The 12,350-nt window shown below is 35.8% G+C and overlaps 1 protein-coding gene across 2 annotated transcripts in view; it reads right to left on the bottom strand.

The window, feature by feature from the left end:
• Positions 1–954: 954 nt before the first annotated feature.
• Positions 955–12,350, bottom strand: part of LOC121871809 (hepatocyte growth factor-regulated tyrosine kinase substrate-like) — a 129,577-nt gene continuing 118,181 nt past the window's right edge. For both annotated transcript variants that reach the window (XM_042374308.1, XM_042374309.1), the window contains 5 exons: positions 11,743–11,861; positions 11,063–11,472; positions 7,757–7,880; positions 6,685–7,130; positions 955–3,573 (listed from right to left, as the gene is read on the bottom strand). In XM_042374308.1, the coding sequence (XP_042230242.1) occupies positions 3,329–3,573; positions 6,685–7,130; positions 7,757–7,880; positions 11,063–11,472; positions 11,743–11,861 (1,344 nt within the window). In that variant the 3' untranslated portion in view covers positions 955–3,328. The remainder of the gene's footprint in view (positions 3,574–6,684; positions 7,131–7,756; positions 7,881–11,062; positions 11,473–11,742; positions 11,862–12,350) is intronic.

The following is a 12,350-nucleotide window of genomic DNA, read 5'->3' as shown; positions in this document are numbered from 1 at the left end:
AACCAACCCCCCATCCCCGTGTGCCCAGCCATCTTTTCTACTAATGTAAGTGTTAAAAAACCTAATATTATTGATATTTCTCTCAATTATTAATTGTGTGTGCATACCATCATAAAATTAAGAAGTTATTTTTACTACAACGTAGGTATTGTGTCTGAAAAAGTGGAGTTTGGGGGTCAGCCCGGTCTCTATTTCAATTAATCCCATATGTTATGTTGTTCACTTTACGTGGGCCACCGTGGGTTCAACTGACCGCGTAAAGGGAGGGTTCACTGTATACTGTACTATAATTTTAATTAAAGCAGTTGTAGGCCTAATAATAACTTTGTCCTTTCTAATCTTTGTGGTGCACAAAATTTTTCACATTAAATAATTACTTGTTGATAGCGTATTACAGTTTTTGTCCATTACTGGTATTCCAAGCATTATTCATGGCACAGTGTGGTATATATACCGGGTAGTGAATGGCAGCAGTGAATTGGAAATTATTGTTTAAATTGATTCGTTGTAGTATAATGAGATTGTGAACTTGGATACCCCCCCCCCCCCAAAAAAAATAAATATATATATATATATATATATATATATATATATATATATATATATATATATATATATATATATATATATATATATATATATATATATATATATATATATATATATATATATATATATATATATATATATATATATATATATATATATATATATATATATATATATATATATATATATATATATATATATATATATATATATATATATATATATATATATATATATAATTTAGTATCTTGAACATACCTTAATACAATACACACTGTAATACTCCGAGAAAAGGACAAGGAAATCATAATATAATCAATAGATGTTACCTTTTACCTTTACTTCTGCCAGCCTTATGTTCATTGAACCCGCTAATTCAGGGTACTGTTCAGAAACAATATTACCTTGGGAGAAATTCTTTAATTTCAACTGGTAAAAAGAGAAAATGGAACATGGCATATTATAAAATCAGTAGTATCATTTATAAACTGAACATCATCAACACGTACAATAGAATCCCAGTTATCCAACACCTACAGGGATTGAGAGGTGCCGGATAAAGAGTTTTTCTGGCAAGTTGAAACTTACTCTTAGGATCCCAATAAATCCTACAATTCACAGTGCTACAGGCTGACCTCACAAATATGTGTCTTCTTCAACACTTATTGCATTCTATATAAATGGTGTGGTTTAGAAATAGATAAGAGAAAATGTAGTAAAACCCTCTTAATCCAGACTAATTAGATGGAAATCCAGCCCATATTAAGCAAATTTCTGGATAAAGCAATATCCGGAGGGAGTTTATTTAATCCGGAAAGTCTGGATTAACGGAGAAAAATCCAGATTGCCATCTGGCGCAGCACACAAACACTATCCCCAGCGACTTTGTTTACAACCCAGCTGTGCTGCTACAACCCTCGGGTGTGCATCTCTTAACTCCTGTGGACTATTTGACTTTGTGGACTAATTACCATGGCTTCCAAAGGCAAGACAGCTTCAAAAGGAAGTCAGAATGGGGCCACAAAAGAAAAACAAGAATTATATACAGTAAACCCTCATTTAACCGACTCTTGAATAACTAAACCACTAATTTCCACAAATTGTTCTTACCTTCAGTTGCCGGCTGCAAACCGACATCTCTTGCTATGTCCACAGCTCAATGTCCTTCAAATCTCTTTACTACATCTAATTTAACTTCTAATGTAACACTTTTCCTCTTTTTTCTGTGACGACAACTAGTTGTGGTGCCTAATGCACGTTTAACACTTTGTTCTAGGGCTCAAATAAATTTATGATTGGATTTTAAGTGAATGTTGGAAGAGCATCAACCGACTACTGAACAATAAACAAATATGGCACCCACGCTGATTGCTTACACAGCTAAGCACCTTCGTACCTAATTTTTTAATTTGTCATATTTATAATTTTCATATATATTTTCAATTTTTATACAGTACCTCGATTATCTGACTTATCGACTTTTCCGACATAGGTCAAGTAATTCAAGTGTGTTTGTATATTTTTCCCACTACATGGATAGATCAAGACTATTTTGTGTTAATCCCGACTCAATCCAGATTAACAGAAATAAGTCCAGAGCGGTTTGCCAGTCCAGATTAGAGGGTTTTACTTATAAAACTATAAAATAAGAAAAATGAAGAGCACAGGTATGATGTGTGGTTAGTGAATGTGTATGGAAACAACAGTGGGCTATAACTACGGTACGTGGCTGTGCTCCCTCCCGATATGACATCACGGCATACACACGGCCAGCACGGCAGACACATGTCTGTGAATCAGCTGGTTGACTGCCTGAACTGTCATATTGCTCAGAGGAAGGTTTGAGTGTGCAAAGAGCTATTTTTTGTACATAAAATATGCTATTGTATTTTACAATTTTATTTTCTATCATGGCAAAAAATGTGGCAGCTCATCCCCGTTTCATGCGGTATTTAGTCTTACAATTCTCGCAGATTATGGTGGAATTTTTATTATCATTTAATTTTGGTACCAGTTAGTTGACTCTATCGGTTGCCTGGATACCAGATAACTGGGATTCTATTGTATTCCCCTAAATAAATATACTATCCAGCATTATACAAACAGTATGTTCTGCAGTTCATGTGATCCAAATGCAAAATCCATGAAACATCAAGTAAAAATAGAAGGCAGTTCACAAAGACTTGGATGAATGTCTTATAGGAAATATTTTCCTTACTGATCAAATTCATCTTTTATGTATAAGTGGTATAACAGGCTACCAGATAAGAATCTATCCAGAAAATGGGGTTATGATAACATGAACTGTACATTATGTAACAGGATACACAAAAGCTAATAATCTGTACATCAAAATCATTCCATACACTGCATCCTTCCAAACTATTTTTTTTTTCATAAAATGTTCCAGAAGCTTTGCTACATGAACAAAATTAAATGTATGATTTTATTAATAATTACAGTACTTAGGTTACTGGAGAACATATGCTATAAATAAGCATATGCCCTATACTGTATACATAAAACCTGACAGAGGTTCACAATTGGGAAATGGCCAACAAATGCAATAAAAAACTTTTATCCCAGTACTCCTAGTAAGTGACATATGTATAAGATATTTTACTGTAAACATTGATGTTTCTAGCTCAATTCAGAATTATTGCATTTAATTATTACATCTAGTGTACTAGGATATATTGCATTTTGAAGACTATTTACAAATAACTGAAGGCGTCAAGCATACACTGTGAACTCCCACCATGCAATTCCACAGAAGCAATTAATCAAAGGAAATGAGCTCGGCTTGTTGATCTTGTGGAGTCGGTGGGTTGCTGGGTGGCAGCATTTGAGGCGTTCCATTGTTCATGTCATCAGGAACACTCGGGATTGGAGCAGGAGTTTGCATTGCGGGCTGACTGGGCATTGGTGGAGGTACCATGCCTGGACCAGCCTGCCCTGAGTTACCATGCTGTGGTGGATAACCAGGAACACCACCACCTACATTTGGTAAAGTGTTGGCTAGTCCTGCAAGACAATTTCAAAATCATAATTAGAGTCAACCAATATTCTGGTTTCTTTCCATGATCAATCAACTCTTCTTATGCTAATATTTGAGCTTGGACATGAAATAATTAGCAGGAGACATCTATAAAATTAAAAAATAATACTCATTTAATGGAATCAAATTATGCCACAGGGAACTACAGGTGTTATACAACAGTTTTGGTGTGGATACATTGCTGATGATTTCCTATATTGATTGTGATGAAGTAGCCTATGATAATATGCATGAAATAAGTGAAAAAAATTAGGTAACTTTTATTACCCTACAACGATGAGTGCTACTTATAGAGCCACATACAGTGAAGTATGAACCAAATATAACATGTTATCACAAACAGCACTCTAACTATAAATCTCAACACAACAAATGCCTATCAGTCACACTAATAAGCTTCAGGTGATGTGTATTCATAAGTAAAACTTTGAAGACGATTTCCCATAACCAACTTCCACGTAATTTAAATTTATTCCTCATACTTTCCTTCACAAATTTATCAAAACCTTTCTCAATATGGTGATTAATTTTATTTTGAATAATATTTGCTTGGAGCTGGGAACAAAAATTAATTCACTACACGTATTATATATTTATTATCCTGTCCAATATAATACAAAGGCAAAATAACCTTGGTAACTCCCATATAGATTATACACAAAAATTCACAGCCCATAGTTCATAAGACAAAATGACTGAAAAATCACTTGATAATTGCTAATATTTTGCAAAATTTTAATGGTTTTATTTTTATATTGTACAGGTTGACCATCAAAAATCCGGCAATCGATAAACCGGAACCTTCAGTTTTCCGGCATGGATTTCTGAGCGCATTTTCAAATATTTCTTTGTTTATTTAATGAAGATACATGTTTTAGCCCATAAAATTCATACAAATTACCCGGCCAGAATATAATTTACATTGCTGGAATTCTTACAATTTGATGATCATTTTGAATATAAACATCATAGATTTTGCATTAGACATACAAATTTTAGATACAATGTTTACTCTGAGTAAATATGTTATCTTTTGTGCAAAATATATGACATTTATATTCAAAATATTCCTGGTCTTACAAGGACTCCAGCAATGTCAATTATATTATCCTAACTTCAGTCTGAGGTATTATTTATTACTAAAAAGGTAAATAGTCTGGTTTTCCCACACATTTATCTGGTAGGGAGGGTTGGTGGGGGGTGGGGGGGGGAGGGAGGGACCATCTGGCACGGTGTGAAGAATATTTTTTTTTTATTAACTGAAGATATTTGTTTTAGCTCATAAAATTCATACAAATTACCCGGCCAGAATATAATTTACATTGTTGGAATTCTTACAATTTGATGATCATTTTGAATATAAACATCATAGATTTTGCATTAGACATACAAATTTTAGATATAATGTTTACTCTGAATAAATATGTTATCTTTTGTGCAAAATATATGACATTTATATTCAAAATATTCCTGGTCTTACAAGGAATCCAGCAATGTCAATTATATTATCCTAACTTTAGTTTGAGGTATTATTTATTACTAAAAGTTAAAATTAGTTTTTTCACCCAACATTTCTCTGGTAGGGGTGGGGGGTGGCGGGAGGGTTGGGACCGACCGACCGACCGACCATCTAGCGCGGTTGGAAGAGGGGGGAGGAAAGTTGGGGTACTTTGATTGACAGATAGTGTCGTGAAGAATATTTTTTTTTTTATTAACTGAAGATATTTGTTTTAGCTCATAAAATTCATACAAATTACCCGGTCAGAATATAATTTACATTGCTGGAATTCTTACAATTTGATGAACATTTTGAATATAAACATCATAGATTTTGCATTAGACATACAAATTTTAGATATAATGTTTACTCTGAGTAAATATGTTATCTTTTGTGCAAAATATATGACATTTATATTCAAAATATTCCTGGTCTTACAAGGAATCCAGCAATGTCAATTATATTATCCTAACTTAAGTGTTTAATTTTCTTTGTTTAAAGGACTGTACAGGTAGTCATTTTCTGTTAAACTTATACAGCAAATATAACCATCAGTTTTCCGGCATTTTCGAAAATCCGGCACTCCTCAGGTCCCGAGGTTGCCGGATTTTTACATATAATATAATTGATTCAAATTTTGTCACCATATGCTATATGGTGACATCCTCTAAGGGGAGGGTCTGGCTGAAGCACGAAATTTTTTAATAATTGATCAATCAATATCAATTTCCTGTTAGCAATTACTATACCCCTGAATCGGTACTGCCTAATCCCTGAACTCACTTTCCCTTATATTCTCATCAATTTTCAAAATCCTACTTCTCCATAACTTCTTGCTAAATTACGTTGAAATTCATGTGAAATATATGTACAGTAATTTGCTCTTCTTGAACGTAACATATAGACATTTTTTATTATCACTTTTGTATTGGGTGCATGAATTTTTTTCCTAACTTAAAAGTTGTTCCCCTAAATATATATAAAGGTAAATCAACAAATAGTAAGTCAAGCCAAATATAAAGAAAATCTATATGTTACGCTAAGTACAGTACAGTATGTTATTCTACCACTTAGTTTTAGTAGAATCGACCCATAAATGGCTGAGCCTTAGGGATTTGAAGGTTAGAAAAACTCGTTCTGATATAAGGGCCGATAAAGGGGGTGTGAGAGCAACTCACGAACGTACCTCACCCTCACATGTTTGATGGGTCACTGACTCTTATGAAAGTGGTCTCCTGCGGTTAGCGAGCTGAGAAAGGTGCCAAATACTTATTTTTACCAAGTTATTGGTATTACTTTATACCAAAATATTATTATAATTACTTTTCTACAGATTTTCTTATGTAAACAGAAGAGCCCTCTAAATGAAAGGGGGTAGAACAATCATACATAGCTACATAGATATTACAAATTATGCAATAAAAATGTCAGCATATAGCCATAGGCAACAGGTTTCCTCAGGAATTGTTCTGAATATTTTCGTAATTTTCGATTTTCATCATATTTTCAGCCGGACGCTCCCCTTAAACCAATTAACTAGTAAGTAAGAAGTTACCAAGTTGTAATCTTTCTACATTACCTTGTATATTGTATGGAGAAAACTCAGGTGGTGGTGGCTGGTACCCTGGCTGGGAACCTGGTGGGGCAGATCCTGGTCCCACAGGCATAACACATCCAGGAGGTCCAGGGGGATGTTGGTACTGAGGTTGGCCAGGGGGAGGCTGGAAGGACATGGAATTTGGTGGTGCACCACCCTGTGGCATTCCTCCTTGAGGTGGTCCCCCTTGAGGTGCAGCACCTTCAGGCTGTGGGGGGAACATGTGTCCTGGCATAGGACCTGGAGCACCTGGATATGCAGGATAACCAACAGGGTACATGGAACTTGGTGCACCAATAGTTGATCCTTTGTTAAATATTTCCCGTTCACTCTCAGCCATACGATGGAGGGCCAGCTGCCGTTGGTATTCTAGGTATTCTTGCTTCTTCTTTCTCATAATTTCCAACTTCTGCATCATCTGCATTTGCCTAAAATATAATAATCAAACATATCACATTTATACTGTATTCCAATTACAGGATTTCTTCGATTTACGAAATATATACGTTCCTGAAATGCTCTGGTAACATATATGTCTTGGTGAGAACAAGAAAAATATTAAAAAATTTCAGCAACATCCTCCAACATGCTACGTGTTAGAGGAGGAGTTGACGTTTCAAAGCTTGTTTATCATGCTCATGTTCCTTTTATGATCTTTATGTTACTAGTGCATTTCACAAGCTAATTTTTGCTTCCTCAAGTGTTGAAATTATCAGAGATCAACACAGAATAGCTATCACCCCTTAAAATATCAAAGTATAAATATGACAGATTAAATACTAAAGAACTGTAGTGACTTTCCCTGTGTCCATCAGCCAGCCAATCAGCTGCCGTGCTACAAATTGACCTTAGGCCTCAGTTGCAAGATTTGAGCAAAAGACTATAGGTGTCAAATACAGTACTAAATCCTCAGAGGTCACTTAAACCTAGGGGACTGCCAGCCCAGTGCAATAAACAATTCACTGTACTGTACTAAAATTATTATTATTACTAACCAAATGGATAATATTAGTTAGCTACTTTTGCAATGCTACTATATTCCTTAACCATTTACCTTATTCGCTCTTGTTCTTCTCTTTCACGTCTTACACGGTCACGGTGTTCTTCCCGAAGAGCCTCCAATGCTGCTCGAGCATCACGAACTTGAGAGATTTTATCTTGCAGTCGTTCAAAATTCACTGAAAAGAAGGTATGACTATGATATGATTATAACAAACTCTATGGTCTGATTGTCTCATACAACTGTACCTGTACCTTTAAGATATAAGTCCCAGCAGTGAAAGCTTTCAAAACGAATCTATATTGCTTCTCCATTATCTGAGTACTGTATCATAATTCCATGATAATTCAAGTCTAACCTCAGAGTTGGAATCAAAACTTTTTTTTTTATGGGGAATAGCCCACCAGAGCACAGGTCATCGACCCACAACAGGGCCTAGGGGTGAAAAATAAGAGCAAAAGGAAATTAAAAATAGATTATATTAATCTACACCATGAAGATACCGGAAAACCAGCTTTTAGAAGTGACCCAGATTATATGAGTATGGAAACAGAAGAAGGCAAAGCATTCCACAGTTTTACTGTGTGAAGAAAGAAGGATGTACTATAATGGGTTATTCTAGTGTGACTGACATCCACAGAGAAACGGTGGGCACCGTGGGCAAAACGAGTGTTATGAGCCCACGACCTTGCCGGCGGAACACAGGATGCCAAATCCACTGAATATTGCCCGGTACTAAAAAAGTTTGTGTAAATTTTCCATTACACAAACTAAAATTTTCATGAAAATACTTTCTATGTAAGTTTAAAGTCTCATGTACTCTTAACTCTTTAGCATAACCTCCTCTGCTCTGTACTCATGTTTCAACTAGAGGTGTGTTTTAATCCATTGGGTTTTTTTAAATACAGTATAGTGAAACCTCATTGAGCTGTATTTTTTTAATTCTGTGCAGCCTCTTTCACTTCCAACTGTTTCAGTCAGCATTGTTAATCCAACCTCTCCGTGTGGTGTGAACCCCGCGAGATCCGAAGCATTCACGAGCGAGGGAGGCCGGAATGACTGGGGCTGGTGTGTGAATATGTGGCAAGGTAATACAAGGGTTGAGGTGGGTTAGTGTGTTGGGGGGCTGGAGGGATGGGAGAGAGTAAAGCAGTTATCTGTGCAGTTACAGCACAGGATACAATAAGTAAGGATATAAATACGTAGAGCAATTACACAAATTATTAATAGAATTGAGGAGCTTTGGACAATAATCAGCCAAGTACCAAAATAGAAAATGGAGGAAAATGCTCAGGGAGGAATGTGTGACATACAATATCTTTTCAGAGGACTCTCACCCACATGTACAGGTTTCCAATTAGATCTCTGACTTACCCAGGGGACAGAGGAGAGATTGGGGATTCTGGGGAATACATTGCTATACATAACACATTTCAGCGACATATGGCTCTTAGCAGATTATGGTCTGAAGCTCCTCAATTTGTTACCGCGCATTAGGGAGGTACAGTAAGACCCCCTAAATCAGACTTCCATTAGTCGGAAGCTCCCATTAATCGGACTAGGATCTGTGGGTCTGCCATCACTCACTCTACACCTCAAAGTCCATGCAAGATGCATAGTTTAGAGTCTCGGAAAACTTTCCCCAGCACCCACAAACTTTCCTGTAATGTGCGATATAGTCTGTCCATATGAGATACATAGTTTAGACTCTCAGAAAACTTTCCTGAATACGGTCAGTCCTTTACTTACGACGGGGTTAGGGACCGACGACCAGGTCGTAAGTCAAATTGGTCATAAGTCGAAAATGCGAAAATAATACATAGAAAATCTAAAATAGGTGTCTCTTTTTCTTCTCAGCACCAATAGAACTCTCACGTTTATGTTTGCTAGCCATTTTAAAGGGAATTAAAAAAAAAATTTTGTCAGTACACAGCGCGATCACTAACGTCGAGATTTGAAAATACGTAATTTGAAAAATATTTTACACAGCTGCGGCGGTCATATGTCTGGGTGATCGTAAGTCGAGTCGGTCGTAAGTTGAGGAGTAGCTGGAAATTTTCCAGGGATGTGTAATTTTTTTCAAAGAAGAGAAAATTTGTCTCCATAATGTACACCAATTCCCCCATTAACACAGTTTCAGTCAACGTCATTCCATTATAACTTTGTTGAAAAAAAAAAGTGTATGAAAATGATATATGTACGACAATTTAAAAAAATTCAGTACGAAGGTGTTCAGTGCCTGATTGTGATAAGAGTTGGCTGTGTAAGTGACCAATGTGGGTGCCATACTTGTTCGTTGTTGTTCGGCAGTTGGTTGATGCTCTTCCAATATTCACTTAAAATCCAATTATAAAATTATCTGAACCCTCGAACTTTGAATACTAAACATGCATTATTCACCACTACTGGCTGTGGTTATAAAAAGAAGAAGTTAAATTAGATGTGGTAAAGAAATTTGAAGAAGGACAGTGAGCTGTGGACATACTAAGAGCTGTCAGTTTGCAGCCTAAAAATGTAGGCAAGAACAATTTGTGGAGATGCAAAAAATATCAGTCATGCGCTAAAAGCGTTACTCTATTATCTGCTACAAAGTTAGCTTGTAACAGAAGTGGCATTATGGAAAATATGGAAGGAAAGCTGAACATGTGGATCAAGGATCAACATCAACAAAACTTTCCATGTTTGTTGCTCTCCATACAAGCAAAAGCACTCAGTTTATTTAAAACTTTAAAACAAAAAGGTGATAGTGCTGAAAGTGAAACATTTGTGGCAAGTTGTGAAAACATTTTGACCAGAAATATACCAAAGGAACATAACCCCTATTTATATCATTGTGTCTATGGTAAAAGTTTTCACTTTAAGTTGTGGTTTTCAGGAACCTAACAAAGACGTTAATGGGGAATTGGTGTACCTGTAAATCTCTCATTCCCAAAAGAGCTCTGCACAAATTATTCCAGCTAAAGGATATATCACTGTTTTATGCAGATAAATGCATAAATGCATAAATATAAAATTACATATACTGTACCTACTGTACATAAGCTAAAGCATCCAAAATTATTATTTCCTTTCCTTAATAAAGTTTCCCATCTCATAAGTACTTCAAAAATAATACACCATGGTTCAACAATACACCATGACTCAACAATACACCATGGTTTAATAATACACCATGGTTTAATAATACACCATGACTCAACAATACACCATGGTTTAATAATACACCTTGGTTCAATAATACACCATGGTTTAATAATGCACCATGACTCAATAATACACCATGGTTTAATAATGCACCATGACTCAATAACACACCATGACTCAACACAAAAATACAGGTACCTCGGTTCTAAAACTTACCTCTTTTGTCATCCTGCTGGTGTATGTATTTCAAAAGCTGTGCATGCATGGCTGTAATGTTCATGAAGAGCGTTTGCACAGAAGTGTCATTTGCTATAGGTCTTCCACGACTTTGATTACTCTTCATTCGATTCACAAATATTTCCAGCTGAGTACGTAAAGTGGACACAAACTCATCAACTTCCTCAGTCTCCCCATTTTGGTAGCTTTCCATCATCTTGATTGGCTCTAGTTTGGATGGTGAGAGTAGAGTCTTGTTACCAGAAGTGGGGGCTGATGGTTGTGTTGGGGAGAGAGTGTGGCCTGGATCCTCCTGTGTTTGTGACTGTTTCTGCTGTTCAGGCTGCTGTTGTTGTTGTTGCTGCTGCTGCTGCTGCTGCTGCTGCTCCCAATAAGACCTGTTCAGGTAACTGTCAAATAAGGGAATAAAAACTTTTAATAAACAGTTTTAGAAGGTAAAGTGTATTATGTAACTTACAAATATGTACAGTACAGTAACTAAAAATAAAAATTAAAACTATAAAGTCAGTTAGAGAATTTATTTATTTTCTAAACAATATGGAGGCATCTGGTACCATGACTCAAGTTAGAAACCATCACACAGTGTCCTTAATTATAAATTTGACAATACTGTACTACCATAACTAATAATTACAAAAATTAAAGTTTATAAATCTAACCGGGCAAGTTCAGGATCCATGTCCTCCTTGTCCTGGGCACCCTGAGGAACTGGGGAGGCTGGTGTAGGTGATGGCTGTCGCCAATTACCACCCAACAAACTTGATGTTGCACGAAGCTTCTATAAATTCATGAACTTATTAACAGAAATATTTCTAGGACAGAGCTAAGAGGTAATTAAAAGATTATCAAATACAGTAAACATTCACATTCTGCACCAACTAAAGAAAAGCCTACGTGAAATTCAGTAAACCCTCTCACTAAAACAATGTCTTAATACCAGATAATGCATTCCCAATAATAGAATTCTTGTCTGGTATAATTAGCAGCCTCAACCAGTAATATCCAGTTATGTGAACACTGTCCTCTACCACAAGGTCAGTTAGTACATGTTAGAGCTTCCTAGACTAAGTACAGTTGAACATGCCAGACAATTTGTAGTGTACTAATTTATATCTATGTATCTTACCACATGGTGGGTTTATATGTATTGAAAATAGTAATTTAGTTCATAGTATATATATATATTTTTTTAATAAAATGCTTACAGTAAATACTGTATTACTTTTGTGTGATTTAACTAAGACAAGCTTGTTGTGGTGTACGATAC

The sequence above is a fragment of the Homarus americanus genome, unplaced genomic scaffold (assembly GCF_018991925.1).
Source record: "Homarus americanus isolate GMGI-L3 unplaced genomic scaffold, GMGI_Hamer_2.0 scaffold39675, whole genome shotgun sequence".
NCBI classification, from domain to species: domain Eukaryota; kingdom Metazoa; phylum Arthropoda; class Malacostraca; order Decapoda; family Nephropidae; genus Homarus; species Homarus americanus.
The sequence above is the reverse complement of the archived record's forward strand: the minus strand, read 5'-3'. Positions and strand labels throughout refer to the sequence as shown.